This window comes from Amblyomma mixtum, chromosome 3 (assembly GCF_055824585.1).
Source record: "Amblyomma mixtum isolate Tamu chromosome 3, ASM5582458v1, whole genome shotgun sequence".
NCBI classification, from domain to species: Eukaryota; Metazoa; Arthropoda; class Arachnida; order Ixodida; family Ixodidae; genus Amblyomma; species Amblyomma mixtum.
The window spans coordinates 156207382-156223860 of record NC_143014.1 but is presented as its reverse complement, the minus strand read 5'-3'; the positions used below and the strand labels follow the sequence as shown (position 1 = coordinate 156223860).

The following is a 16479-nucleotide window of genomic DNA, read 5'->3' as shown; positions in this document are numbered from 1 at the left end:
TCTAGCCAGTTTACTTGGCCTGCCTACCAGCGGTGCCTGGTTTGCAATATTATAGTGTGTGTATATTGTTAAATTTCCCCTCTTTATCGTTCTTGAAAGCTTTTCCTCACCCCTTCAAGCACGCTGGCCACGGCGAAAATTGTCGACGGAGAGACTTCCGGGTGGTTCTTCTCAATGGCGTCAAGAAGGTTTGCGGCCGTGTCGTGGACACCTTCAGTCACTTCGCAGTAGCGCTCCGTGTTGGCGGTCCAGAGCACGATGGCCTTATCCACTTTGCTCGAAGCAATGAACTCGCGGATGTCTGCGCGGATGCGTTCCAGCTGCGCTTGCTTCGTGCCTGCGTTAGAACGGAAGTGAACAGACCGGGTTTTTACTCACAGTGGCCTAGTTTAAGATAAGAGGCGGCAGGACGCTGTCGTTGAGGTTTCCGAGGTGAAAATACTGATCACTGTGAGGCTGAAAAGAATTGAGCCTGATTTCTGTGAGCGACTAAAATAAAGGGAATATTAAGCGCCAGTTGTTCTGCGAGCCCCAAAGCAACTTGGTGGACGTGAACGGTCAAGAACGAATGAAAAATAGCGTCAGTGCGTTAAGATCCTAAACCCAGCAGTAAGCTTACTCGAATTTACGCTTCATTCCAGCTATTAATTAAACTAGGAAAAAAATCACGATTAAGCATGATACAGTGGGAAAAACGGGAGCTCGAGTAATTCAACGTTTCGCTAAAACGGAAGTCAGTTGTATTTCGCCGTGGAACGCGACTGTTCAAATGAGCGCGGCTGTGGTACCTTTGATGACGTTGTCGGCGCGGTCCTCCTGGTTGGCGGCGACGAAGGTCGGGTCGAAGATGCCGGGTCGAGGCCGCATTTTCTCCATATGGGGCACCAGCTGGTCCTGGAGCTGCACGTCGAGCACCTTGGCCCTGCGCATGGCCTCAGCCAGGTTAAGGCCCGAGATGTCCCACCCGTCGAACACCACGTCGTTCGGGTTCACCATGGGCAGCAGGTCCTTCATCGGCACGTACACCTCGCCCTGGGGCCCGTTACCGATGCTTACGGTGGACGTTTGCGTGATGGAACCGTAGTAGTTGGCAGTCTGGAAACGCGGACACGTTCGAAAAAGATAGGGTTACAGCAACAAGGAAGGGTGGTATAACGAAGAGCAGTTGTGGACATCGCACCACTAGCTACTTATCGGATACTCTAGCTGTTCGTAAAATGAAAAATAATGGGGGCCACTTAAGTTGCGCCTTGAAAGGTGTGACACGGCAGCGTTGATGTGTCCCGTCAGGAGTTCCTCTTGCCCACTCACACACTGACATTGTTCCCTCTTTCACAATCACATGCATTATGTGAAAGACCACACAATATATAAAGTCCCTCATTAACCAAGCCGTACGAACGTGCCTGCGTAGCCTAGCCAATAAAAAAAAAGTCTGCATGGCTTTGCGGTAGCGCATTTAACTTGCAACCCAAAGGTCAGGAACTCGATTTCCGATAGCCCCAATTTTCCTTACAGCATAATTCATATATTTTATATGCTTACATATGCTAATGATGCTTAAGTGATGTTGCGACATCCTAATCACCAGTTTTCTAATGTTTTAATCACTTCACAAATCCGCCGCTCCACGTGTGACGTAGCAACCTTTTTGTCCAATCCGGATTTTTCGCTCACGACGCCGACGCCGGATTGGAACCCTTAACGCTGTCGCGCCAAAAATGACAGAGGCGGATTGCTGGCTACAGGCCGAAGCTTGTGCACTACCTCTACTCAGTATTTCCATTTTTTTTTCTACCCACAGACCAAGGAAATGACTCCACTCGAATTTCGAAACATTCACTGGAAAGATGTGCTGCCTAAAGGGGCCTTGGAACGTCTGTGTAGCGTGGTAACCGCCCTGGGATTGATACGGCGCCTTACGAAAGAATAATAGTTTTCTCTCGCAGTTTTCCTCAAACTCCTATTCTCTCCTCTCGTTTTCCAACCGCAGCGTTGGCCTAGTGGTGTGAGCATCCGCCTAGTATGTGGGAAGTGGAGACTTCTATCCGGATTATCGCCGGGTAACCACCGCTATTTTATAGGGTCCAAGCATTGTCCTGGCCTGATGCTCTGAAATGTTTATGCGTTATGCTACAAAAATTGGGAGGTACAGCATGTGCAGGCTGGTAGTGATCGCTGGTGAGGCTTCTACGGACACATTATTTCTTGCCTTCTGCGAAGACGGGCGTGATGCAATGCGAACATCACAGCCTGCTCCGTTTACTATGTCCGTACCTGTACTAATGTTTGAGCAGAACAAAAAGATAATATTAGTATTCTAACGCTTCGGTGGTGCACCACCTACACGCACGATATTCGCTAAGTGCGCTCGTGTACGCCTCGCACGGGGCGGTAACAATAGCAGTAGGGCACTATACCAATAACCTCTCCATTTTCTCTTGTGTCGGCGGCGACCACCCATTTCTTCTCCAAAAAGGCTGAGCGCGGGAGCGGCGCGACCAGCGGGCGTTCGCGAGCACTAACCTGGACCTTGTCCTTGGTCCTCCACGAGAGTCCCAGCTTGTTGGCTAGCGTGGCGGCCACCACGGTGGAGCCGTTGTTACCACCAATGCCGACCAGCATGACGCCCAGCCGGGGCACGCGCCTCTTGGTGCGGAACGTCATGCGCACGTCGCGCGGCCGCACGCGGCACACGTTGCCTTCCACCTTGGCGTCGGACGTCGAGTACACGTAGTCGGCCTCAATCAGGTCCGCCGTGTAGCGCACCGTCGGGCTGTCGATCTCCACCTTCACCATCGTGGATGCGCAGGAAACCCAATCTGCTCCACGTGGACACACAACACGCGCCGCGTTAATGACAGATTTCCGGACCCGCCATAGCGCCTCTGCCGGCTCGCCGAGGCAGCTCCCACCTGCCGGGCAGGCCCCTAACTGCTATGGGGCGCGCCGCGGCAGCAAGAGCTGCTAACGCCGAGGCCTGCGTCCAGCTAGACTCCGCGGAAAAAGAACAGGCGAGAAGCCACCGCATCTCACGAGGGCCGCCAGGTAAATGTCGCCGTTGACAGCGCTTACGCAATCGGAGCGAAACCTTTAGAGCCTAGACTTAACTACAGGAAACCGGCCCATATTGAATGACTTTCAACGCGGTGGATTCCACACCTGCTCTTCAGCGATGCAACACGTACAGGTAGCGTCCTAAAGGGCTCACTACGCGCTCATTGGCGTGTTAGTGTCTGTACGGGGACAGCGCGTTGCAAGCCAAAGCAGGAGTCGAAGGAGCAGCTAGATGACCGATAACGCACTTTGCACCACGACGCGAAAGCGAAACGAAACAAGCTTCCTCCGGTGCTCAAATAGCCCGCCAACAAAGTGGAACGTCTTCAGCCTTACTAGAATCGAGCTCACAGTGGTTTCATGTTACCAGACAGACGGTTTTGGAGATAAACAACGAATCTCTGTGCTGCGAGCAACCATCTTGAAGCGGACGGCTTGCGCAAGTGTGCTTGAGAAGTATTCAGCTAATACAGACAAAATGTAAGTGGTTTCACGCATGCCTTTGTGCGTTACTGTGCACCAAGATAATAATGGATGAAACAGTAACCTGACGTGTGTTAGGTAGAGCTCATGAGTGCCGTACAAACACGCACACGCACACATACACCTACACACACAGTTTCGAGAAGGATAAATCTTGCACCAAAAAACGACATTCACTCAGAACTTAGCTGCAGAGAGACTGGCTGTGCAGGAAACTAGTTCGTTAGCGAAAGTAGAAAACATGGCAACAGGGGGGCATTCTTTCTCGAATGGCTAAAACACGAAGACCATCACCACCAACGCCACATAAATGCTTACAGCCCGCTTGAGTACCGAGTGCATGCACACTGTGCTCGCTGCATGAGAGTACCTCGTCGCGGCTGAGGCGTCTCTGAGCAGATTCACAAAGGCAACGCAGTAGATTTGCCGGCTCTAAGGGTTAGTAGGAGAAAAAAAAAATACTGATGCGCCAGCCCAAAAGGGTGTTTCTGCACGCGTAAAACGCAGTGGTAGCTCTTGGCAGCACAACTACGAGCTGCAACTAGCTGATACAAAGCGCAGGGCGCCGGATATTACGAGATATTTCTGCCCTCCCTCCGCTGACGCGCGCTGCATGGCGACAACTGCGGTGGCGGGGGAACTCCAAGCACAAGTTTCACTGCACAAGTTTCCCTCCGGCGCCTCCGCACCGGCAGCATTTGGTGTCCGCACGCCTCCCGACAGGACGCGTGCCATGCCGTGCAAATGCTGTCCAGAATGGAGTGCGTTGAGGAACGAAACTCGTGCTATTCTTTTGCTGGTGACTCGTCACTCGCGCTCGCAACAGAGCTAAGAGATGAAAGATATGCAGTGAGGTAAATGAATGCTTGATGACTATATTTTTACTCGAACTTTTCTACTTTCACTAGAAAGCTCCCAGAAGGGATGCGGGTCTTGCTCAAAATTTGACATACCACGTTGTCCACTTGAAATGATCCGCTTGCGGTCGATGACTTGGATGGCGCGCACCACTGAAGTTCAAGAGCGCTCTCGATACAGTGCGAACGTCATTGTTTCTAGTGTTTCCTGCCACCAGTGAACATCCCGCCTCCGTGTATACAACCTCAGGTCAGACACACCGTACTGCCTCGTGGATGCTGTCATTTGTGATGATACCGGAAGGAATCATACACAGTCTTTGTCAAAACTAAAAAGCCCAAGGCGTTTGCTTCTAAACCATGTAGTGGGCCTCGTATAGCGGCCATGGAGGGCCTAACTTTCGGAAGGTGGAGGACGGGAGTTCCTCTCACTCGTAAGAGGTTTAGAACGCTGACATTAAATAAGGAGCCGCACCGCCTGGTCTGAAAGGACACCTCTTGGGCTCTAGCTTTTGGCAAAGGTTGTTCATGTGTTTTTGCGCGTGTTTACAGAATTGCACAGCACTCTATATAGAGAGCTTTGCGTATCGTGTAAGCTGTCAGTGTGCACTGTACTTTGTCAACGCCTTCGTGGGAACGACTTCGAAAGCGCAGATCACTAACACATTTGCAGGGTGCTGCAAGCGCAAAACATGGCTCACTTCTGATGAGTAGAGGTAGGATAAAGCTCACCTACTGTCGCTGCAGGTCGTCCACTTCACATAGCAGTGATTTTATTTTGTAATTTGATTTGAAAGCAATAATAACGAATAACTGTGACCTAAATTCTTTACCAATGAAGATAGATGAAGTGGAGTGTCGTAGAGCAACGACAAAAGACTAATGACATTATTTTCGTTCCGTTATCGCGAATGCTGCTCCGCATAGGAAATGGAAGCGCCGTAATTCGTATATCTAGCGGCTGGTCTGAATAAGTCACATTTCGCTGCCTCTGGTATTAGCCGCTGCTATCGTGAGCCCAATTTCAAGAATATGCACCAGTGTGCTCGTCCACCGTTTTGCGTGGCTTATACCTCATGAGCTACTCCACTAGGTTTATTACCCGGCACACTTTACAGCCAGGTGTCCACGATGTTGATTCCGTTAGTGTTACTGAAGTGTGTCTGCTTTGAGCAGGTGTTTCACCAGACATGGAGATGCACACTCCTTTGAAAACATATTCCAATATGTCATGCCATTTTTACCTGAATTCAGATAGGGGACGGTGTGATGAGGTTTTCGCGAGTCACTCAATACCGTGGTAAGGTTAGTCTCACACTGTGCCCGTGCCTATTCCAGGCTCTGAATGCAGTACATCTGCAAGCTGCATAAGAACAAATGAAGCCAGGAAATATAGTGGCTTTTCAGCAACTTTATGGCAGGCTTTAAGTAGGTTGATATCCCGGTCTTGGAGACTGGAGTGTTAACTTCGTTTCTTCGAATCTGCCTTGTATTTGATGGGACCATCTTTAGGGCACACTTCCTTTCAGCACTGCTTTCACTAGGTCGGTAATTAAAGAACTTGAAGAACAAAGTGAGGACGGAAGGTGACAGTTGACTCAGTTTATTTTTATTACCCTTATTTGCCTATGTGTGCGTATAACACCGAGAAGCCGTGAGCACAATTTTACACCGGCTTAGTGAAAACAAATTGTTTCAAATGTGCCAATAGATCATGTGATAATGCCGACGCTGTGTCTCGGGTAGAAATGGCATGAAGTAGGTCACTTCCAGCATCAGAACGGTGCTGAAACCTTGCTGCAGTGACACTTCAAAAACTCTCCTCTGCTGCCGCTGACATCGTCCACCACATCAGAGACGTGATGCGCCTTTGCCCCAATGAAGCTTTCATCATTAGCAGCACAGCTGTCTTGGCGGTAGCTGGTAAAACTAGCCGTTTCGCTGATATCTCTAACTAGCAAATATTGTTCAGGCTAAGATTCTCTTAGCCAGGTGCCTAAAACAGCGTTGGTACGAACAAATTGCTCAAAATCTATGTCCGAGGAGATACGGCTTCACTATTCGACCAGGCACTAACGTCTCTTTGAACAACAATCCCATTTCAGTGAATGAACGAGTACGCTCTCTTCGAACTGGAATGGGGACGGCTTCTAGATGAAGTTTAAAGGTGTTGCTATTTCGCAACAAAGTGAAGCCAAAAGATTTGGTTGGCTTAGCAAGCAGACAAATGCCCCAAGTGAATTACGAGAAGGCCCGTAGTGAAGAGACGACCTGCCTTTTCGAGGTCTCGCAGATGCGAGCAGACTTGTCGATACCCAGCAAGCGGGTGAGACGAGGCGCCGTTGTTCTTTCTGCCTGCATTTCACCTCGGCTAACTAGCGGCAGAAGGTTCGGCCAAAAGGACATGTGCAGCACCGTGTGCCGGTGTGATGCCCCCGTCACACCGGTGTAAAGACCGAAAGCTGGCCGCAATGGCGAAGAGACTTTCCTTAAACGCTTAAAGGCTTTTCCAGTGACCGGCATGATGCCAAACGCCGCAGTCATGCAAATAACTGAGTATTCTAGCTTGGGGAGGTGTTAGAGTATAACTGCTTAGAGACGTGCCAATGAGATCGAGCAATAGTCCCACAATGACAATTTTTAGTTAGCACGTGGCACTTTGTTTCGTTCTGCAGACCAAGATCATAGAGTTACTTGCCCGAGGCAGGCTAAGCGCAATGCCCACTGAGCATGTAATCTGATCATGACGTCCGACTGTACGTAAAATACTCGGCTTTCCACCACCCTTGTGTCTGTGTATTTTAGGCTGCCGCTTTTGGCTTGTTTCGTAGCATGGGAGAGAAAGAAACTGTCACACGTATACCATGAAAGGCGGAACAAGAAACGTGAAGCAGTTAGACGTGCAAGCGTCGAACGGCCGTCTTGAAAACCAAACCGACAGTTCTCGCTTGTAATAATACAGGGCACAGGGTTTCTGTGGGTGAATCAGTTTTATGTCAAGGAAAGGTTACGGCGGAAGCGTTTTAATAACATGGGAGGCTTACAGATATGGAAGGCTTACAGACTGGGTTATTTGTGTCTAGCACTGAGACAAACTTGCACTTTACGACGTATTTACTGCCGTTTTGCGCGTTCTTTCAAATCTTAAGGCAGCGCTGCAGCGAATCCGCTGGTACTGATGATGAAAATTCCCTTGCTGCAGTGTTAGAACTTAACACTTAAACACTACAAAATCAACCCTTTGTAGCATGACGCAGTGCGGTAACTGGTACGCCAGGGAGTTTATTTCCAAACTGAAAACACCATGCACTGAGACACACACTCATACAAGTGCTTGCGACTAGCCAAGATGCCAGTTATGCTTCGGCGGTAACGCGCGAGGGTACCTTCTTAACTGAACCCCTTAAAAGTCAAGAACTTCAATTTAGCCTGAGTATTGTGTTGTAGCAATCTATGAACACGTTTCGCCTATCATATATGTATATTAAAAAAAATTACAATGTCTGCGTTTGAAAAAAAATGACAGTAAAAATGCAGTAACGTTCAAAGTCTTAAGTGAGAACCTAAAACTGTATACTAGAAGACCATAAAATTAGCGTCCATAAAACGCCTATGCCGCTTTTCAGGTCTGACAAAAAGGTATCTGCATAATCCGCTACACTGCACACTCATAGCGTGTGATGCAACTAAGGGCTTTGGAACAAACGTGAGGAAACGTTTTCTTCCGAACACCTCATGGCTACAAACAAAAGAAAGCTGACACGAAATAAGGCTCGGTTATGTACTGTATTCTCTTCATGCGTACACGGCGAAACGGTTCAAGCTACGACCGTATAAGAAACCTTTACTTTCAGATATATTTGCTTTTTTAATCTATGTAAGTGCGTGCCCCAATTCACGATTAGGATCGTGAGAGGACATGGAACGTCCAATTGACACTGAACCAGAAAATACTGCAAGCCTGAGGAAAACAAATGCTGGAAATCTCTGTAGCTTAAGACCACCAGGCTCTGACTGGAGTGCGATCAAACCAACTGGCTCCCAGTCCTCCTGAGAAACTGAATTTGCGCAACTATGGTGACGATTAATCTGCTTTATTTTATCAAAAATGTTTCCAGCAGCCTTCGCGTTTATTCTTTTTTGCCTGTGCAGTTGTTCTTAAGCCTATGGTGAGATTGTAAGGCCACATGTAGGTCAAACACAAGTTCAAACCGCGACTTTTTGTCCTTATGACCAAATAACTTTCATGACGATGTGATGCTCACGGCTAATTCCATGACTCCGACAATAACAGCGAAACTGAGGTAGCACAGAGACAGGATGCCAGTTTCATGGCAAAACAGTACACTTCACAAACGTTTTTTTGTGTGTGTGTGCTGAAAACCATCTGGCATCAGACATACTCCAGGCCACGAGGAGTGATCCAGCATAGAAAACTTGCGCGACTACACAAGGTCGTATCTGGCACCGCACTGCAATTAAAAGTAAGGTTGCGGAGTCTTAAAAGTCGAAGCTGCGTTTAGGTAAACAAATAAGAAAGAAGCGATGGTGCGCATTAACATGCTTCCGCCAATTAGAAGTCAAGAAAAATGCATGAATGAAGCCATCAGTAACTACGTCATGCTGGGGTCACTTTCGTCGTGGTACATGGCCATATATTTGATGCAAGAGCAATTGCATTTACTGAGTGTCTTAAGAATGCGAACTAGGTCCCACGGGTGGCGGCACTGGAAGAGATTTCAGCGGATAAAAATTGCAGATTCTCACGATTTAATAGACAGAGCTAGCCAACAAGCATAACGCCAGGGTAAAAATTCTAGAGCTCACTTTCTGGTCTCTCTTTCAAAACCACCTCCCGAGCGAAGAATACACTCTGGGCTTGACACACGGACACTGTAATCGCATTGTGGAACTCTGCATGTCTTCGTCAGCGTTTTGGAAGTTTTACAGTGCTTGTAGGAGACAGAAGACACGTGGTCCGAACAAAAGCCATCGGTGAGTTAGGCCTAACCGTCCGATATGATGTAAAAACATTGCCAACAAAACATTTTGCTACGCATAACCTCAACGTTCGACCTCCTTGTTGTACTGTTGCGCAGATTAGCAAGCTTTGTCTGGGCACATCCAAACCCATGTATGTCGCAAAATCATCCCGTACAACAAGATGGTTTCCATGAGGTTGTGCGGAAGCACCAAGACACATTCACAGCTCAACATGCTTCAAGTTGTTTTCTTTTACACGGCTGGGCAGTTCTGACAAAATTATTTCATGAACCCCTTCTTACGAACGTGCACACTGACTATTTTAGAACGCAAAGATCTGCTGACAAGTTCATGCACCGATCTACCCCCTCAAAATGCCTTCAGTTCACAGACTAGACTGCGCGAGTGATTGCTGCTAGTACGCACGACTCCGCCCACTCAGAAGAGAGGAGACACTGTTTCAAAATAAACAACGTCCTTGCTACACAGCCCGCTAACAATGTCATACTGCTGAACGATTTTGCCTGGCTACACAAAGGTTAGATAAGAAAGCTCCACTCAGGTCCCAGAGTCGATGGCGCTTAATTCAAGGCATGGCGCACAACGAAGCGCGCTCGAAGCGAGCAATTTCGCTTGAATAGCGCCATGCCGACTGAGTGACGTGAGTTGCTTTCTTCACTGACTAGTGGCGTTGTCAATGTTATCGGTACCAAAGCACACCTTAGACACTTAATGCTTCTCTTACGAATTAATACAACGCCAAATAGAACACCAGAAGTTGGAAGCTTGTGACGCACCTCGGTTACTGCAGTGCTTGCTGTTTGTCGTGGACTCATATGCTTTATGCAGAACCACTTGACTAAAAAGGGGTCTGTAACCATTTTACCTTCCTTCAAGCTTGTGAACGACCGCTATCAAACACGATCAATGCATCGGGAGAAGATATCTTGTAGCAGGTCCCTGTGATTTGGCGCAATACGCCAACCTACGGTACCTTGTTTTGTCAATAGCCGATCAGAATCATTGAGGTACACCATTACTTTCGGAGGAAAGAACAGCGCGAAAAATAAAAAAAAAAGAAACAGACAGAACGCACATGAACGACAAGGGACAAGCTCTTTTTCCGCGATATTATATCCTCTAGCAAATCATGTACCGGTCACGCCTGAGACAAATTTGGCACATTTCTCCGGCCCCCGAGGCAGACCCCGTTTGGCAGTCATTCCTGCAGACCAATTGATGCTACAGACAGCAGGCACTGCAGTTACCAGTCAGAAAGGGCACACTGGGAACCTTCCAGCCACGAAACAAGGTTACATCTTCTGGTTTAGACTCGTACACAAAGGTCGTTCTACGAAACCCCACTGGCACACGACCAGCACTCCCGACACATCCGGAACCGAAGCGGTACATGTATCCGCGTGCGCCTGAGGCGTTCAGGTCGACACGACCAGAGCCTAAGCTACTGGCGCCACCCGAAGCGGGCTGAAACAGAGAAGAGAACTTAAGCATCGCAGCGCTGGGGGACGGCAACACACAAGCAGGTAGAAAGAGGCTAGAAACGCCGCCCGGATGGGGAACGAGGCAGAACCACGGCCGGCAACGTGACAGCGGCCCGCCACACGCGAGGCCATGGGGCTCGGCGAGGCGCGCGAAAATTGCTTTTACTGCCAGACATCTTTCGGCGCTGTGGGACAAAACTGGCACCGCCAGCAGTGCGCTGTCTGCCGCCCACGATGTGGTGAAGCAGCCAACAACGCACTGCCACAGATTGGCCTGCTCAGCAGAAAAACAAACAAGCAAATAATAAAAAAAGAAGCTTGCCGATCGAATCGTGCAGACAGGTCGCACACGCCGACCGATTGCGGTACGCTCGGTGACGGCTAGTTGTCACGCCAAATGCGGCCTCCCGGCCGTTTCCCCTTCCGGGACACGGCGTTTCGGTGCCTCGTTAAGAAAACAGATTCGCTTCAGAGCGTAATGCAGCAGTGCATTATGCGCTCGAGACGACATGCATTGGATTTCGGCCAAGACTTGAGTCGTCCAACGCCCATGCACGCGCTTCCATGCGGCCGCATTAAGGTTCCCGAGCAAATCTGCCACTGTGCCTGCGCGTACACAACTCTGTGCTGTCCGGAGCCAGAATATTGCTCTTGAAAGTCGCTAAATGCGAAAACATACGCTTCACATAATACTTTTCGAGCCTTCACAATCTGCTGCTATTCATAGGCATTTAACTTACTGGTAGCAAGCGCTGTTGAATAATATGGTGGCGGCTCATTAGACCCGGCTTAACCGTGCAAAAAATCAGGGCTAATAATAAAATTACCGCGAGAGATCAAAGCGAAATGGCAGTTCACAAATGGCCGACACAATAGTTCATCTCAATAGATTAAGAAGTTTTGAAATCCGCAGGGAGCAGACACAGCGACAACTGCACGCAAGCGCCCCGGAAGAAAAACGAAAGAGGGGGAGGGGCTTGCTACGGGCAACGAAAGACGCCAAGATGGCGGTCTCGCTACTCGTGCAGCCATGGACGCAGACATTTTGAAACGTAAACAAGAACCCGGTAGACCGAGAAAGTAATTTATGAATGCGAAAAGCCGTTAGAGCCAGGAGAGCTTGGAAAAGAAAAAAGGAAGAGAAGTGTGTGCGCCGGCACGCATTCCTAGCGCATAAATAGTAACAGTGCAAGGGAGGATGGAGGCGTGCAGAGTAAACAAGCAGCCCTTCACCCCACGGCGCGTTTATTATTATTACTTTTTCTTTGTTTAGCGCGCCATCTTTTGAGAGATGTGCAGTGTTTCTTTACCGCGACTGCCAGTCTGCTATTTCCAGAACTGCATGCTACGGATTTCACTCGGTTGTTTCTGAGCCGCCACAGAATAATAGGAACTACAGCACGCTCAGATATTTGTGATTTAAGATAATTTACGATTTCTTCGATCCTCTACGGAACGGGTAATACTTAGCGAAAACAGATATGCCATTCCGGGAACCCTAAAAACATCGTTACTGTTTTCTCATACAAGCACATTGTGCTATAGTGCGGCCTGTCTGCTGCAGCATGACTGACAGATTTACGAGCCATAACTTGTGAGATATACAGGCGCGCAATAGTAATGGTTTTTACGAACAAAAAAAGGGATACCATAATGGAGAACAAAAAGTGCCGAGCAATAATTTTGTGAATTCTACGGTTCAATGCCTACATAACTCCCGCGCCTCTCCCAGCTTTCTCATTGGCTGGTGTAGGAATGAATCCGGCCAGCCATCAAGGATTGTTGGTTAGAACTGTGACGCGTATCGATCTGAGAGGCAACGATCGATTAAGGGCCCCGTCGGGGCTAAGGGTGCACGGTTCTTTGGAGGCCATGTTCTGCTCTCTGCTTGGAAAGCGCGCCGAGGAGCGCCAAGCGATAGCGAGGAGCCATTTGAAAAGGGCAGGCCGGCACAGGGTTGGGTGCGCGCAGGCACGCTTCCAGAGGATTCGGCCAAAAGCGGCACCTACCGTGCGGTGGGCAGGAGCTCCGGAGACGGGGGCAGCAGAAGACGCTCGCTGTTATCGCTGAGGGCTGGCAGCCGAGTGCCTCTCGATCTCTGCTAGGGGCGGAGACTGCAGTGTGCTCTGCTCGAGGGAGCGAACAAGTGACGACCGGCGAGCAGCGTCGACTGTCTTATAAGCGCGTCCGCTTCCGGACTGGCGGAAAATCGATCCTCGCATCGAATCCGCTCGGCGGGGAGAGAAACGCCTAGAAGCGGAATTTTCCTTCAGCGGCTACTGCACAGGCGCAGCCGGTGGCTGGGCGTCCCGTTGCCCCGGCGACGCGGTCACGTGGTCGCGGCGGGAAGCGAGAACGCGAGCGCCCGTCACGTGGTCCCTGCATGACGCGCGCGGTGGAAGCGGGAAGCGCAGCGTGGCCGCCTAACCTTGGCACCGGCGGTGGCGGCGGCGGCGGCGGCGAGAGACGGTCGGTGACCGGCGGCGCCCCCCTGGCACGGTGCTTCCCCCCGTGCACCAGAGCCTGAGGAGAGGTGGGCTTGCCGGCAACGACCGGTCCCGCCGGCCCGGAAGCTTTTCGGCCGCAGCACAACACACCGTTGCCGCCAGCAGCACCGCGCGCTGGCAGGCACGCAAAAATGTGCGGCAGGGCGGGCACATGGTTGCAGAGAGAGACGGTGGGTCGCGACCTCAACGCGACCCTCGCGGAAATGGCGCAACGCTGGAGCCCCTGAAAGTGGATGAAATCCTGCGCGATTTCCAACAGCAGAGAAATAAACAGTATTTGGGGTCTAATCGTGCACGTAGGGAGAAAATTTACACTCGCTGGCGTGTTGTTTATGGCAGTATATATCTCGCTCAAGACCGTGGCTTCCTGAATCTTGACGATCTTGAAGGATTTCAAGGTAAAATGCAGACTGCGGGAACCTGCACTAGCGAAGGGCACGGCTGAAGATTAGACGTGGCAAGCAGTTTCTATGCCCACATTGAGTTTCTAGTGCAAAATCCTAGGACCGTAAGATGGCCAGGCACGCCTTCTACGGCGCGCCTGGGCCGTTCGATCTATCGAGACCTCTCCTGTGCACTATGAATGCTGCGCTCGGGACCTTCTAAACATTCCCAGAGGCTGCATGCCTAGTACTCCAGCTTTACACTGATTTAAATTTTGTGTAGGCTTCGACGAACAAGGTACAATTATTGCGACAAGATGACAGTGTGAAAGGCGGGAATGCCTTTCTAAAGAAAACAACAGTCGTCAGGACAGTGCCCACTCCCAGTGAAGTGCCCACTCCCAGTAAAAATACGAAAAGTTGAGTAGAATCTGTGTAGATGTTTACACCGTAGTGTATCAATGGTTCGTTGGCCGGTTCTATGCCAGAGGAACTGGTTGCCTTCATGATGTAAAAAATAGCGCACAGGGAACTAACGGGACGGAAAGTAAACGACGCAGACCGTTTACTTTCCGTCCCGTGAGTTCCCTGTGCGCTATTTTTTACATCATGAACGTTTTCCAACTTGCCCAACTTTCCGCTTTGCTGAACTGGTTGCCCTCAAAACAGTGATGACGTGTAATATCACATAGAAAAGATACGACTGCACGCATGCTGAAACTTACTAATACTCACTCCGCTGAGGTTGCGCTCAAACAGCCCATGTTTAAGCAAAAATAAAAGGACAAAAAGACGCCTTATTCCTGACTTTCGACTTACCATAGCGGCGGTGTGTTTCTCAGCTCATTACTTCGATGCAAACGTAGTAGGACCCTCTCTCTGTTCCTCATTAACGACAAGGCGACCGAATATACGAAAAAAAAAGAGCACCACCTTGAACATCGTCCCCTGCTCCACGGGGCAGCATCCACACAACACATGAAGCGAAGAAGCGGCGCTTTATTAAGTGGCCTCTCCCTCGGGGTGAGCCAGACGAGGGAAAGCGCCAATTCGTTCCAGAGAGCGCCTTCGACGTTGCTTATTTTTATTTACGTGCATACAGTGCGTAGTCCTTGCCCGCTGCCAGGCAAGCTCGGCGCTTGTCGGCACAACTTCGCCTGTCATTCCCGCAGTCTTTGTCGCCCTTGGCAGTGGCGCCGTGGAGCGAAGGGCCCGCGCCGGAGAGGACCTAATGGGGACGCAGCACAATGCGCTCCGTCGTTGCCGTCGCGGCGCGAAATTCGAACGTGCGAACCACGGCCGTTTCTGCACACGGCCGGATGCGGCGCCCTTTGCGCCAACCTGTACCTGTGCGCTCTCGACGCTTCTAGAAGGATTCAGCGAGTGCGCACCAGCGGCCATCTCCTCAGACGGGCAGACAGAAGAAAAAAGTTGGCGTGCAGAGGGTCCCCGGGGGGCCTCCGATTAGGTGCGCTGCGCATCGCCCCCGCACGCAATCAGTTGAAGTACCCGGGGCCTTACGAAATCGGGAGCTTTTCGCTCGGGCGGCCGGCTCGGTTGAGCGCGGAAATAAGATAGGGGCTGTGGCGGGACAGTGTAGTCTGCCCCTCCCAAAAGCGAGAGTATGTCAATATATATATATATATATATATATATGTATATCCGCCACAGCCCCTATCTTATTTCGGTCGAAAAGCTCCCGATTTCGTAAGGCCCCGGCGGGTTCTTCACATTCTGATATATATATATATATATATATATATATATATATATATATATATATATATATATATATATATATATATATATATATATATATACACGCGCGCTCTACATAACAAATTCGTCACCTGGCCACAGAGCCCAGACGAGTGAGACAAATAACAGCCGATGACGTAGCCCGCACCATCTGTGGGTGTTCGATTTATGTACACGACACGATAGCATTGATATTTGTCGTTTTGATCGTTGTTATTGTTATAAGTATCAATATATCAACCAATAAATGGCGTTTTATGTAGTGCGTACGGGCGTTCCGTGCTATTAATCGCCGGGTAATTAATGTGCCCCGAGAGAGCTCCCCTTTTATTTGCGGACACGCTGTCCATGTAGAGCGCTACGCTCTGACAATCAACAAATGCATGCAGATGCGTGCGTGTCTGACATTTCTCCAGAAGTAGTACTAGAAGGCACGGCGTCACATAGGATATGTCACTGCGGCTTCTTTTCTTTACGCGCACGAATAATCAGATTTGTCATTCGCATTTCGCCCGGTAGGTCACCGCGTTGTTTATGCACCTTATCATGGGAGTCAGCTGAGTATGTGGAACTATATACATTTTTTTTCTGTCATTGCGTACTTGGCTGTTCTGTCACGGTAAGGTACATAATTTGGGTATGAGGGACGGTAGGGCGGTTAATCGAAAAAGATACAAGCAATTATGGAGAGGATATAGCGGTAATTTATGGGATCAAAGATAAAAACAGCACTTGAATCGTACCGAACGGACACACTCCTGTGCTCGGCTTCCTTACTTCACCGTAACGTATCAAGCTGAACGGCTCGAATGACACTTAACTGGGATCGGACGTTGCTGTGCATGAACTTTTCTTCCTTGCTTTATATTCTATTTCCTTCTCCTCTAGCACTAGGTCCATACCCCAAACTTCTGCGCAGAATTTTCGCAAACGGAGCCACAAGCAGTTC

The 16479-nt window shown here is 49.7% G+C and overlaps 1 protein-coding gene across 2 annotated transcripts in view; it reads right to left on the bottom strand.

The window, feature by feature from the left end:
* Positions 1 to 16479, bottom strand: part of Inos (Inositol-3-phosphate synthase) — a 43481-nt gene that overhangs the window by 4564 nt on the left and 22438 nt on the right. Inside the window, exons 1-4 of one of the 2 annotated variants that reach the window (XM_089581619.1) lie at positions 12892 to 13181; positions 2527 to 2822; positions 789 to 1095; positions 111 to 337 (exon numbers count right to left, since the gene is read on the bottom strand). In XM_089581619.1, coding sequence (XP_089437745.1) covers positions 111 to 337; positions 789 to 1095; positions 2527 to 2799 — 807 coding nt within the window. In that variant the 5' untranslated portion in view covers positions 2800 to 2822; positions 12892 to 13181. Of the gene's footprint in view, positions 1 to 110; positions 338 to 788; positions 1096 to 2526; positions 2823 to 12891; positions 13182 to 16479 lie in introns of those variants that run through there. The other variant, XM_089581620.1, reaches the window with a different exon arrangement.